The sequence below is a fragment of the Phocoena sinus genome, chromosome 13 (assembly GCF_008692025.1).
Source record: "Phocoena sinus isolate mPhoSin1 chromosome 13, mPhoSin1.pri, whole genome shotgun sequence".
In the NCBI taxonomy this organism is placed as follows: Eukaryota; Metazoa; Chordata; class Mammalia; order Artiodactyla; family Phocoenidae; genus Phocoena; species Phocoena sinus.
Genome location: NC_045775.1, coordinates 21,532,803 through 21,547,445, shown reverse-complemented (window position 1 = coordinate 21,547,445; position 14,643 = coordinate 21,532,803). Strand labels below are relative to the sequence as shown.

Sequence of the window (14,643 nt, the reverse complement as noted above, 5' to 3'; positions counted from 1 at the left end):
TCCCTCCGTTTGCACTACCTCTCCTGCCCCTCCACGCCCCCATGCTCCACCGGGCACGACGAGTGGTCTTTCTAGGTGCACAGGAAGGACAATTATTACCCGTTTATTTATCTTAGGGAAATGGCAGAGCCATTCCCGCCTTCCCTCCCTCCCTCCCCTCAGGTAGAAACTCTTTTATTGCTGAGGGCGCAGAAAGTGGAAGCCAGTGGCTGAGCAGGAAAGAAGCCACGAAAAGGCAGCTTGGTGGAGACTTGAGTGAGGCAATGAATAACTGGGGCGGGTCTCTTCCCATCTTCTAGCGTCAGGCCTCCAAACTTGCCCTCCCTTGGGGATTTTTGGTGTGGTCTTTAGGAGACATGTTTGAGTTACTCCTGAAATCTTTACCTAAACTATATCTGGGCTTCTCGCTAGGTGAGCTGTGCTTGAGTCTCTCCTTGAGGGGACTTTGGTGGCTCCTCTCAGAGGGACTGTGTCCACTCTTCAGAATGACTGTGTCTGCCCCTTTCAGAGGGCCTGTACGGTCTTCTCTCAGAAGCACTGTGTCCTCTCCTCTCAGAGGGACCGCGACGGATTTTCTCAAAGAGACTGTGACATCTCTCAGAGGGACTGTGGCATCTCCTCTCAGAGGGACTGCGACATCTCCTCTCAGAGGCCCTGTGGTGGCTCCTCTCAGAGGGACTATATTGGCTACTTCCAGAAGAATTCCATGGGGTTATTTCCCTACAGAAGCTGTGGTGATTTCGTTCCTTGTGTGTGGATTTTTCTTTAAGGTGACTGTGTGAGGTTCTGTTCATAGGGGAACCATGTAAGAATCTCCCTCCAGCATGAACTCTGGTTCCTGGTTTGGAGTTCTTGGACTCCTGGCTAGAGACTTCATTTCTGTTAAAGTTTTTCTTAGCTCTGCTATTACTCTCATTTTGAACAAGACCCAAAGGCTGGCTGCTTGAGGTGTTTTTGAGAGTGTACTTCTTTGGGAAACTATGGGCTTGGGCAGTTGTATAGGTCTGGGTTGGAAAGAGCTATTTCCTGTTGGTTGTTGAGCTGATCTGAATTGGTCTGTTTCTCCCCACAATGTGCTCTCCTCCTTAATGGTTGGGTCTGTTGGCCTTAGCTTGAGAGTTGGCATCGTGTGTCTTTTGGTATCTCCTGATAAGCAAAGTCTCTGGCTTTTTGTTTTGGAAGGTAGTTTTTGCTTGACCAGAAATGGTCTGGCCTTGTCCTGTCCTCAGGCTTCTGCCAAACCTGTAGTGGGATAACTGAGGACATGGAAAGGAGACGTGACCCATGAGCCCACCCCCCCCAGCAAACTGGGGGCTGGCAAATAAGCCAGAACTGCAAACAGTCCTGATTGCTTTGAGCCCACCCCCAGCCCCCGCCCGCCCCGGCAAACCGGGGGCATGCGAATAAGCCAGAGTTGTGAACAGTTCTGAATGTTTCGAGCGCCACTCCGGCAAAGCGGGGGCCTGCAAAAGAAGCATTGAGTGCTTTGGGCACTGATCCATGAGATGTCCTCAGCATAATCAGAGTGGTGGGAACGCAAGGAAGTGTCCTTGTGCTACTTCAGTATAACCAGAATAATGGTGGGAACTTTGTGCTGTTCTTGCGCTCAAGGACGAAGCACGGCAGGTGCTCACGAAAGCCAGTTATTGCTTCTATAATTAATAAAAACATAGGTTGCTGCTTTGGCACTTCTGAAATGTTAAGAAAACAAGTCTTAAAGTGTAAATCTAGATAATGGTTTAATAAAAGTTACCACAGCAAGACAGACGGCGCTGTTTTGCCTGAGCGAGCGGCAGCCCTCTACTGCTGTGCTTTGGCTCAATTCATCTCGTGTGATGGAGCTTACTTTCGGCCCTGTCCTAAGAAACTACAACATTTGGCGCCCGAACAGGGACCTGAAGGTAAGTAATCGCGTGATCGCGGGACCGAAGGGAAAATTGGTCCGCTCAGAGTAAGCGAAACCTTCGGCAACAGTAGAGTAACTGTAATGGGGAATTCCCATTCAGTAGAATTTCAATATAGTAAACTCCTGAAACAGTTCTTATGGCGTTCAGGAGTAAAAGTGAAACAGGAATCTTTTGATGAATTGTTTGCGCTGGTACGTAAACATTGTTACTGGTTTCAACCTACTGGTCATAACCAGTTAAATGTAAATGTTTGGAAACAGGTTATGCGAGCCTTAAGAAGAGCTCATCAGCATGGAGACCCTATATCTGTCCGTGTTTGGTCTCTTTGTAAATTAATTTCCCTTGCCCTGGAACCATTGCAATCTGAGACGGAAAGTGACAGTGGGGCGCGTCCTCAGCGTCCGAATTCTGCTCCCGATCATTCTGCTGCTTTTCGTACTTTGTTTCGTGAGTCTCCTATAGAGGACCTTCCTCCGCCCCCTCCTCCCCTTGTGTCTGAGATAGGAGAGGATTTTTCGGATTCCAGTGATGAAGGGGCTTTTTCTGATGGTAATAAAGATCGGGAGCAGGTTAGCAAACAAAATGAAATGCCACTTTCTCAACAGAATGAGATTTCTGATATACTTTCAAAGTTAAAAAATTTGATGACTAAACTGGAAGAAAATAAAAGCAATACTACTACTCCTTCATATCAGGAACCATGTCCTACTATTCCTTCGGCTCCTCCTTTAGAATTAGCAGCTTATCCTGTTGGAGCCTCTCGTCAGTTTCTCTTTCCTCTAAAACCTGAATCTAATAGAATATTGTTGGAAGAAGAGATGAGTAAACAAGAAAAGCAATATTCTGAATCCTTTTTTGCTTTCCCTATTGTTAGACAAGCTGTGCCTGCTAATGATCAATTTCCGAATGGATATGTAAATGTTGATTATAACCATCATGATATAAAAATTTTTTAAATGTTAAAAGAAGCCATTAATGCGTATGGGATGCATTCTAGTTATGTTCAAGGACTTTTGTCTGGGTATGCTACTGAAAACATGTTAATTCCTCATGATTGGGAAGCGATTGCCAAAACTGTTCTTGAACATGGACAACATATGCAGTTTAAAACTTGGTGGAGAGAGGAAGCTGAAACCATGGCAAGGACTAATGCGGCCCGCAATCCTCCAGGGCCACTTTTAGATGAATTAATAGGAGCAGGTGCATTTAGTAATCTACAAGCTCAAGCTCAATTTGATGATTTACGAATCATTCAAATACGTATGTGTTGTTTACGAGCATGGTTACAAGTGGAACCCCCTGGAAAAACAGCACAATCTTTTACTAAGTTAATGCAAGGGCCTGGTGAGCCTTACACTGATTTCTTGTCTAGACTGCGTGCAGCCATTCAAAGAGCTGTAGCACAAATAGACGTGCAAGATTTATTATTACAATCTTTGGCTTTTGAGAATGCAAATTCTGAATGCCAGAAGGCATTGCGGCCTTTACGGGCTGTAAACGCTCTACTTGAGGAGTATATAAAAGCTTGCCATGATATTGGATCTCCTACTTATCAGGCCAATTCACTTGTAGCTGCCATGAATGAAGGATTGAAAGATAATCGTATTAAATGTTACAGTTGTGGAAAGTATGGACATGTGATGCAAGATTGTCGAAAAGGGCAAGGCCAGATATCAAAACAGATTAAGAATGAGCAGCTACCTGGTATGTGTCGCCGGTGTGGTAAAGGACGACACTGGGCTAATAAATGCCATTCAAAAGGGATAAGCTAGGAAATCTTTTGCCTCCACGAGATGATGTCTCGGGAAACGGGAAGCTAGGCCCAACCCAGGGCCACAACAACAATACGGGAAAAGTGACAGTAAACTCTCAACGGTATCCAGTAAGCAATGCCAGCTTTTATCAGACATTACAGGACAGTCTCAACCTCGGCTCTTAGTTACTGATCTCATGCATGCTACCAGCGGCAGTGCTGCCGTTGACTTAATTGCTCCTTGAGATTGTATCCTTACGCTAGCAGGAGGAGTACACAAATTAGCTACAGGAGTTTATGGCCCTATACCTGCAGGAACTGTGGGACTATTATTAGGACGAAGTAGTTTGACTCTGCAGGGTGTAACGGTTCATACTGGAGTTATTGATGAGGATTATATTGGAGAAACTTCTATTATGATTTCTGTTTCAAAATCTATAGAATTTAATAAGGGACAAAGAATTGCTCAATTGTTATTGTTACCATATGTAAAACAAGCAGCCGCCCCCGTAAAGCGTACGGGGGGGGGGGGGGGGGGGGGGGGGGGGGTTCGGCAGCACGGGAGAAAATGTTTTTTAGCAATCCTTTCTCAATGACCAACGTCCTCAATTAACGATTACTTTTAACAATAATGTGAAATTTACGGGCCTTGTTGATACAGGAGCTGATGTGTCTATAATAAAACAGTCTGAATGGCCTTCATATTGGCCTTTAGAAAAGGTGGAAGTTACTTTTACAGGAATAGGAACATTGCATATGATTTGGCGCAGTAAGGAATTATTGGGGTGTAAAGGCCCGGAAGGACAAAAAGCTGTGTTGCAACCATATGCGGCCAATATTGGAATTAATTTATGGGGAAGAGATATACTACAACAATGGGGAACCTCTACCTCCATACCAACAATTTCCCCTGAAGCAATGCAAACGATGTCAAATAAGGAATGTGATTATTCGCAATTAAATGCTACTGAACCCCAATATGTAACTAAAACGGGGAAAGATTATACTGGGCTTGGATATCCAAATTTAGTGTAGGGGCCACTGCTCGAAAATTTGCATTACCATTAAAATGGTTGAAAGATACCCCTATATGGACAGAGCAGTGGCCCTTAACTCAAGAAAAATTACAAGCATTACACCAATTAATACAAGAACAATTAATAGCAGGGCATATTGAAGTATCCACTAGCCCTTGGAATTCACCTGTTTTTGTAATTAAGAAAAAGTCAGGTAAATGGAGAATGTTGACAGATTTACGAAAAATTAATGAGATTATTCAACCTATGGGGGCATTGCAACCTGGAATTCCATCTGCTGCAATGCTCCCTCGCAATTGGGAACTTATAGATTTAAAAGACTGTTTTTTTACTATACCATTACAATCTCAAGATTGTGAAAGATTTGCATTTACTGTACCAGCCTTAAATCAAGAACATCCAGCTCAGAGATTTCAATGGAAAGTTCTCCCTCAGGGGATGTTAAATAGTCCAACTATGTGCCAATTTTTTGTTAATCAGCCTCTGGAGGAATTACGTCACATGTATCCTGAGGCACGTATTCTTCATTGTATGGATGACATTTTATTTGCTCATCCTCATCAGCAAACATTACAGCAGATGTTACAACAAGCAGAGTTAAAATTTAAAGAATGGGGTTTACAGATAGCTCCTGAAAAAATTCAAAAATGTGCTCCCTGGCAATATCTTGGACAAATTGTAACCAATACTCAGATTATTCCTCAGAAAGTACAAATTAGACGAGATTCTCTTGTAACATTAAATGATTTTCAAAAATTATTAGGAGATATTAATTGGTTACGGCCTAGTTTAGGAGTTCCTACTTATAAGTTACAAAATTTATTTCACACCTTGGAGGGCGATCCAGCATTGAATAGTTACCGTGAACTTTCTCCCCAGGCTGAACAAGAACTTAAATGGATAGAAAAACGTATACATGATGCACAATTGGATCGAATCGAATCTCTCGATCATTTACGACTTATTGTATTTCATACTCCTCATTCTCCTACTGGTTTACTACAACAAGAAGATAATCTCATAGAAAGGATATTTTTAGCTCATAAAGCTCAAAAGAAATTGCAATCTTATGTACAAAAAATAGCTGATATTATTATTAAAGGTAGGTTACGATTAAGGCAACTATGTGGTCAGGACCCACATGAACTTATAGTCCCTTTTTCAAACAAAGAAATACAAACTCTTTTTCAACTAGAGGATAACTGGCAAATTGCCTGTGCTCATTATATAGGTAAAATACATAATCATTATCCTTCTGATAAACGTTTACAGTTTTTGAAAAAGACTAATTGGATTTTGAAAAAAATAGTTCAATCAGATCCTGTTATAGGACCCACTTTTTTTTTTTTTTTTTTTTTTAGGACCCACTTTTTTTACTGATGCCAATAAAACGGGAAGAGGATATACTAACAGTCATGATCAAAAGGTGTTACAATCTCCATATGTTTCAGTTCAAAAAGCAGAACTATTTGCTGTAATACTATTGTTACAAGATTATCCAATTGCTCTTAATGTAATTACAGACTCTCAGTATGTGGAATTTACAGTTAAAAATATTGAAACCGCTTTTATCCCAGATAATGGATCAGAACTGCATTCTTTATTTTTGCAAATACAACATACAATTAGACTACGTACTGCACCACTTTATATTACTCATATTCGTGCTCATACTCATTTACCCGGCCCATTGGTAGATGGAAATGATTTTATTGATACTTTAGTGGGTACTGTACAATTAGCTACAGCAGAACATCATAGATATCATACTAATGCCAGAGGATTGAAAAATAAATTTAATCTTACATGGAAACAAGCGAAAACTATTCTCCGTACATGCCGGCGATGTGATGCTATTAATCAACCTTGTTTGAATATTGGAGTTAACCCTAAAGGCTTATCTGCTAATACTATCTGGCAAATGGATGTAACTCAATATCCTGGTTTTGGGAAGTTAAAATATATTCATCATTCTGTAGATACCTACTCTCATTTCTCATGGGCAACTCCATTATCTTCTGAAAAAGCTGATGCTGTAATAACTCATTTATTAGAAGCTTTTGCTGTTATGGGAATTCCCGACAGCATAAAAACTGATAATGCTTCTGCATATCATTCTCAAAAATGTCAGACTTCTTTTGCCACACATAATATACAGCATGTTACAGGTATCCCAGGAAACAGTACGGGACAAGCGGTTATTGAACGACAATACCGCACTTTGAAGGACATGCTTATAAAACAAAAAGGGGGAGATGAGGTACAAAGTCCTAGGAAAAGAATACATATTGCTTTATTTACTCTTAATTTTTTGAATCATGGAGAAGATGATCTTAGTGCAGCTGACAGACATTGGACAAAAACAAGTACACAAGAACTTAGACAGCCTGTTTTTATATTAAATGAAAATACTAACACTTGGGAACCTGGCGAGGTTCTTCGTTGGGGCCAAGGATATGCTTTTGTTTCTGCAGGAGCTGAATCCTATTGGGTGCCGGCTAAGAAGATAAAGCTTTGGGCTGGCAACTAAGCGTAGCCTTGATGTGACGGGAATGACGAAGGGATGTGCGGAGACGGATTTGAGCAAGAGAGCATTCCGTGTGCCATTGGATCAAACAAAGAGGGCGCCTCCACTGACTCGGGGGCAAGTGAAAAAGTTTGCAGGCACTGCTGAAAATCTTGTCATCTCACAGGGTAAACCCCTCACTAGCACCAATCTTTTTGTAGCTATGTTGGCAATGTTGTCTGCACAGGTAATAAGCATATCAGCCAATGAGATAAATTGTACTAACCATACTTATTGGACTTATATTCCTAACCCTCCTCTTAATATGGGGGTTACCTGGTGGGATGCCCCAATTCTTGTATATGTAAATGAGTCTGGATGGTTGCCTGGTCCTTTTGATGATAGAGGCCCTTTGAAGCCAGAAGAAGAAGGAAGGATAATAGAAAATAACACTGTGGGTGTTAATGGACCTCCTATTTGTATGGGAAAGGGAGATCATTGCCTTAAAATGAATTATCAGGCGTGGTTAAGTGTTGTCAAAAATGAAAGCAGATATCATGGGTTATATCTTTTGAGTGCTTATAGTTTTAAAAGTTTTAATTCCACTCTTAATGAAAATGTTTCTGCACCTTATTTGCCCCCATGCCAGGTGCCTCTTGTGGATCGATTATTGGATTGGGTCCATTGGACTCGATGCTGAGGAGAAATGGCTTGGGTTCTTGTTAATACTTCTTGGGGAAGCGTCATTGATTGGAGCCCTTTTGGCTCCGCCCTAGGAAAAAAGGGTTTGAAGGATTTATACTGGCATAAAGAAGATAACACTATTTATAGCGATACTATTAATGATACCATAGTATGGCATGCTGGAGGGTTTTCTCCTCCTGGTCCTCATTTAAATGGCTATCCTATCCAAAAGGACTTGTGGAAGCTTATGGCAGCTCTGAGAAAGATTAATGCCTGGGTAGGACATATGGTTAATAAATCTGAAAATCATAGTTTGATTTTTCATAAAGATGTTACTCGGTATACTCGTAGTTGTGTGAAATTACCTTATATATTGTTAAAGGGACCAGCTGTACGGAATGAGACTCAAGGTATTATAATGTGTAAAAATTGCTCTCTGTATACCTGTATTAACTCTAGTATATCTTTTAACATATCTACTGAAAGTGTGTATATCTTACAAGCTCGGACAGGTCTTTGGCTTCCTGTCAATCTTGGAAGGGAATGGCAAGAATCTCTTCCTATGGCTGTTTTGCAATATTTAGTTGATGCGTTAAAAAGAAGTAAAAGATTTGTAGGAATGTTGATTGCAGCTGTCATGGGTATTATAGCCATAACAGCTACTGCTGCAGTTGCTGGAGTTGCTTTAGAACAATCTATTCAGACCGTTGACTGTATAACTGACTGGCATAAACATTCTGGAATGCTTTGGTCCTATCAACGACAAATTGATTCGGAAATATATTCGGAAATAGCAGACTTACAACAAGCTGTGGTTATGTTGGGGGACCAACTTGTAAATTTACAAAGACAAATGAAGCTACGTTGTGACTGGAATCAAAGTGCCTTTTGTGTCACTTCAGTTCCATACAATCAGTCTGCATTCCCTGGGACAACAATAAAAAAGCATTTATTACATTACAAAAATTTGACAGAAGAAATTGTAAATTTACAAGGGAAAATTCAACAAACTTTCCAGAAGAAATTACAACGACTTAATTCGCAAGAAGTATGGACTGGAATTATTCAAGGACTTAATAATCTAAATCCCATGTCTAAATTACATGCTTTATTTGGTTCTACTGCAGGATTGTTAATGCTCATTATAATAATAATCATATGTTTAGCTGTAGTTCGACGACGAGTGAAAGCTACCCGCCATGCAACATCGCAACAAGCTGCAAAATAATTCCATGTAGTTTAGTACCGAGAGTAATGCTGCCGTGTTCTCCTTGATGCTACAAAAATTGTAAAACAAAAAGGGGGAAATGTAGTGGGATAACTGAGGACATGGAAAGGAGATGTGACCCATGAGCCCCCCCCCAGCAGCAAACTGGGGGCTGGCGAATAAGCCAGAACTGCAAACAGTCCTGATTGCTTTGAGCCCACCCCCCCCCCCCCCCCCGCCACCCCGCCCCGGCAAACCGGGGGCATGCAAATAAGCCAGAGTTGTGAACAGTTTTGAATGCTTCGAGCGCCCCCCCCCCCCCGGCAAACCAGGGGCCTGCAAAAGAAGCAATGAGTGCTTTGGGCACTGATCCATGAGATGTCCTCAGTATACTCAGAGTGGTGGGAACGCAAGGAAATGTCCTGTGCTACTTCAGTGTAGTGGGATAACTGAGCACATGGAAAGGAGACGTGACCCATGAGCCCCCCTCCCCCAGCAAACTGGGGGCTGGCGAATAAGCCAGAACTGCAAACAGTCCTGATTGCTTTGAGCCCACCCCCCCCCACACGCCCCGGCAAACCGGGGGCACGCGAATAAGCCAGAGTTGTGAACAGTTCTGAATGCTTCGAGTGCCCCCCCGGCAAACCGGGGGCCTGCAAAAGAAGCATTGAGTGCTTTGGGCACTGATCCATGAGATGTCCTCAGTATACTCAGAGTGGTGGGAACGCAAGGAAGTGTCCTTGTGCTACTTCAGTATAACCAGAATAATGGTGGGAACTTTGTGCTGTTCTTGCGCTCAAGGACGAAGCACGGCAGGTGCTCACGAAAGCCAGTTATTGCTTCTATAATTAATAAAAACATAGGTTGCTGCTTTGGCACTTCTGAAATGTTAAGAAAACAAGTCTTAAAGTGTAAATCTATATAATGCTTTAATATAAGTTAGGACAGACGGCACTCTTTTGCCTGAGCGAGCGGCAGCCCTCTACTGCCGTGCTTCGGCACAATTCATCTTGTGTGATGAGCTTACTTTCGGCCCTGTCCTAAGATACTACAACAGAAACCAAAGACATAATTCTGTGTGCTGTTTGGAATGCCTGCTTTAGGCCCCTAGAAAGGAGTTGAATGAATTTTGGTGGGGAAGATTTCTTAGGTTGTCTTTTTGAAGAGGCGGTAGTTGTCTGAGACGCTCCACTCCTCTTCCTTCTTAACTGGCTTGGTAATTCCTTAGAGGACCTCTGTATTATGGCTGTACTACTTGTGTAGAACTTTGTGTTTTGTATTCTGACTTCCCTGGGGATTCTTTTCATTGGATGTTTTGAATGATGGGTCCTCTTTGTTCTCACTTTAGCCCACTTTTCATCCTGATTGCTTTCAGAGTCACTCTCTGATAGAGAGTGAACTTCAGTGAATCCATAGTGTCCAGCCTCTCTAATTTCTGTCTTTTCTACTAGGCCAGGGCTGCCGCCTTGCCTTCGCCTGATGTGGACTTGTATAGGAGCAGGACACTGGGAAGACCCAGACTGGAAATCTATTGTAGAAGTAGGACTCTTGGAAGCTTGAGTATAGCCTTTAGCTTTCCTTAGTGATGTTGATCTAAGGCTCCTTGGTGTGATGGGTCTACCTCTTCTATGATACTCTGGGACTTGGGGTCTTTTCCTAGTTTGCAACCTAAAGCCAAGATGCAACCTGACCTCTCCACGGCCTTCAGGAGTGCTTACAAGGTGAAGCTGTGGATAGATAAGAAGATAAGTTCCAAAAGTGGCCTGTAATTTATGACAGCAATTAAATCCTGAACATCGGCCACACTGTAGGCAGATAGGGTATTTTAGAACCAGACCTGAAGCTAAAGGTGGAGGTACGTTGGGGGGTATTTGACTCCTTAACAGTTTTGCTGCTATTTTTAGCTGCAGATCTCGTAGAAGCTGGGACTGTTCTGGGAAGTCAGACTTGGCCTGGGGAACATAACTTGGCTTGAGGGAGTGTTGGGACTCAGAAATACTTGTCTGCGAATCACTCTGTGAGTTCTTACTCTCTTCCACTGGAACAGAATCTCTCCTAGCAAAAAATACGTTGAAGGAAGACTCTGACTTTGCTGGGGCAGAGAGCTGACTCCCTGTACATGAAAGAGGCATGTGCTGAGTGACTTCCTGGGAGGTATCACAGGGCTTTGAGTTTGTTTTCTTTATTCTCACTCTAGTGCCAGAGTAGTGCTGTATTATGGAGGACATGGAGACACGTGTCCACATCCTTAAGGCCATTCTTTTCTCATGACCATGGCATGGAGTATGTCTCTGAATGTAGTTTTTGACAACTGAAGGCTGAGAAATAGTACCTTGACCCTTCTCAAGCAGACTCTGGGAAAATTCCATCAATTCAACTGGAACCCCAAATAAATTCTGAATAGATTGACAGGTATCTGCAGTGGCTCTTTCTGTTAAAGATGTTTGAGAATAAAGCTTCCTTTCCTTGCTGGTCCCCAAGACATTGCCCAGCGTTAGCATACTGGAGAGGTATTTTCGAGGTAGTCGCTGCCTCCAGGAGCGACTCTCCCAGACATTCCGTCGCCTGCCCAGGACAGGCCAGGTAAGGCCTCTTCGAGCCCCTGATCCTGCCTGGAAGATCCTAGACAGTGATCTCCAGTTTTGTGGTGGATGGTGGGAAAGGCTCCGGAGTGAGCTCCCTGACTCCTCCACCTGCTTCCTCTTAATCCTTTCGTTAGATATGACATCCACTCCTGGGATCTCAGAATTTAACTTAGAAGAATTCATACCTTGAAGTTTTGAAATGGAAGTTAATTCAGAAGTGTTTGTGCCTTGCAAATGTGGCCCAGGGTTGCATCCAGTAGAAATTACACACTGAAGTTTTGGTTCTGAAATGAATGCAGAAGAATTCACACCTTGCAAATTAGGCCCAATGCAGAGCACCTTAGATTTTCTACCTTGAAGCTCTGGACTAGGATTCAACCCAGAGGACTTTATACCTTGCACCTGTGACCCAGTATTGACTGACATATAATTTACACACTGAAGCTGTGGCCCTGGATTCTGTTCAGAGCATTTCCCACCTTGTAATTTAGGCTTATGCTTGAATTCCAGAAACTGCTCATCTGGAAGCTTCATTTCTGTGCTCAACTCAGGTTTTACCTCTTGCAACTGTGGTTGAGGATTGAACTCGAAATATTGAATACCGTGAAGCCTTGTTCCCAGAAAAAAATCAGAAGATTTCACATCTTGCAACTGTTGGTCAGGATTGAATTCCAGAGATTTCACACCTTGAAGGTGTGCCTCTGGTGTCAACATAGACAATTTCCTGTCTTGTAACTGTGCAGCTGAGTTAAACCGCAAAGATTTCACATCTTGTACCTTTGTACCAAGAGTCAATTCAAAAGGTTTCATATCTTGCCACGTTGGCCTGGTGATGAACTCCACAGATTCTCCACTTTGAAGCTTTGTCTCTGGTGTTAACTCTGAAGATGTCGCACCTTGCAACCACGGAACAACAGATTTCATATCTTGAAGCCTCCACTCTAGCATCAAATCAGATTTCTCACCCTGTCTCTGTGGTCCAGGGTTGAACTCCACTGATTTCACACCTTGAAGCTTCCTCCTCTGGGTTAAATCAGATTTCCCACCTTGTAACTTCAGTCCACAGTTAAACTCTATGGATTTTACATCTTGAAGCTTTGTCCCTTGAATCAACTCAGAAAATTTTTTGCTTTGTGTCTGTGGTCCAGAGTTGAACACTGATTTCGCTTGCTGAAGCTTTGTCCCTGGGATCACTTCAGAAGATTTCATACCTTGAACGTGTGGTCTAGAACTTAACTGCTTAGATTTTACATCTGGCAGCTTTATATCCATGATCAGCTCAGAACATTTCATATCTTGTAAGTGTGGGCCTGAGTCCAACTCTACAGATTTCACACCTGGAAACTTCCTCCCCAGAGTCAAATCAGAAGATTTCTCACCTTGTAACTTTGGACTAGGTTTCAGTTCTACAGACTTCACACCTTGAAGCTTTTCCCTTGGGATAACTCCAGACAATTTCATACCCTGCAAGTTTGGTCCAGACCTGAAATTCATAGATTTTACATCTGGAAGCTTTATACCTGTGATTAATTTGGAAGATTTCATATCTTCCAACTGTGGACCCGACTTGAATTCCACTGATTTCACTTTTTGAAGCTTTGTCCCCAGTATCAACTCAGAAGATTTCACACCTTGCAATGGTGGCCCAGATTTGGACTTCACAGATTCCACATCTTGAACCTTTGAGTCTGAGATTAATTTAGAAGATTTCACTCTTTGCAATTGTGGCTCACAGTTGAACACGAATTTCACATTCTGAAGCTTTGATCCCAGAATCAGCTCAGAAGATTTCAGAACTTGCACCTGAGGACTGGGGCTGAAATCTTTATGTTTTACATCTTGAAGCTTTATCTTTGAGGCCCATCCAGAAGATTTCACACCTCGTAACAATGACCCAGGGTTGAAATCTGTAGATTTGACACCTTGAATCTTTTTCCCCACAGTCAATTTAGAAAATGTTGTACCTTGCAACTGTGAGTCAGAGATTAACTCAGTAAATTTCTTATCTTGGGACTTTGTCTCAGGCGGTGACTTAGAAGATTTTAGGCCTTGCCACTGTGGCCCACTGGTGAAATCCTCAGATTTCACACCTCGAAGCTCTGTCTGAAGAGTCAACTCAGATGACTTCATACTTTTCAAGTGTAGTAGGGAGTTCAACTCTATAGTTTCATCACTTTGTAATTGTGACTCTTGGCTTAATACCCCAGATTTCACCTCAGGAAACCGTGGCTCTTGTGTAAGCAATACAGACTTCACACCTTGAAGCTGTGTTCCTGGGGATGATGGTAATGGTTTCACTTCTTGAAGCCATGGTCCTGGGATCAACTTAGGAGATTTTCCATCATGCAAGTGAGGCCTAGATTTGAACATCATGGGTTTTATATCACAGAGCTTTGACTTGGAAGTCAGGTCACATGATTTCTTACTTCTAAACTGTAGACAAGGTTTCAAATTGAGACCTTGAGGCTGAGGTTCTTGGAGTGATGCCAGAGATTGTATACCTTGGAGCTTTGGCCTTGGAGTCAATACCGATGGCTTCTTATCTCTTAATTGTATCAAAGGTTTCAACTCTGCTGGTTTGACACATTGAGATTGCAACCCAAGATTTAGCAGAGATTTCACACCTTGAAACACTAGCGCAGGCATCCACTGAACAGCTCTCATACTTTCAAGCTGTGGCTTTTGGTGTAACTCCACAGTTTTCCTACCTTGAAGCTGTGGCTCTGAGGTTGATGCCAAAAATTTTCCTTCTTGCAGCTGTGGTCCTGGGGATAACTCAGGAGTTTCCACACTCTGCAACTGTGGCCCAAGGTTGAACTTCATATATGTTGCACCTTGAATTTTTGGCCCCAGAGGCAATTCAGATGACTTCACATCTCTTAGCTGTATTGAAGATTTCAACTTTACAGATTTGACACCTTGAGATTGTGACTCAAGATTTGGGGTCAACTTCATAGATTTTAC

The 14,643-nt window shown here is 42.4% G+C and overlaps 1 protein-coding gene across 2 annotated transcripts; it reads left to right on the top strand.

The window, feature by feature from the left end:
- The first annotated feature begins 1,839 nt into the window (after positions 1-1,839).
- Positions 1,840-9,253, top strand: LOC116764374 (endogenous retrovirus group K member 13-1 Env polyprotein-like). Of its 2 annotated transcripts, none has more exons than XM_032652956.1 (2): positions 1,840-1,901; positions 7,172-9,253. In XM_032652956.1, the coding sequence occupies exon 2, from the start codon at positions 7,910-7,912 to the stop codon at positions 9,113-9,115; it is 1,206 nt and encodes a 401-aa protein (XP_032508847.1). In that variant the 5' UTR covers positions 1,840-1,901; positions 7,172-7,909; the 3' UTR covers positions 9,116-9,253. The 2 variants fall into 2 exon arrangements, 1 of the variants encoding a protein (XP_032508847.1); XR_004352861.1 differs by having other exon boundaries at positions 1,852-1,901; positions 9,060-9,253.
- Positions 9,254-14,643: the final 5,390 nt, after the last annotated feature.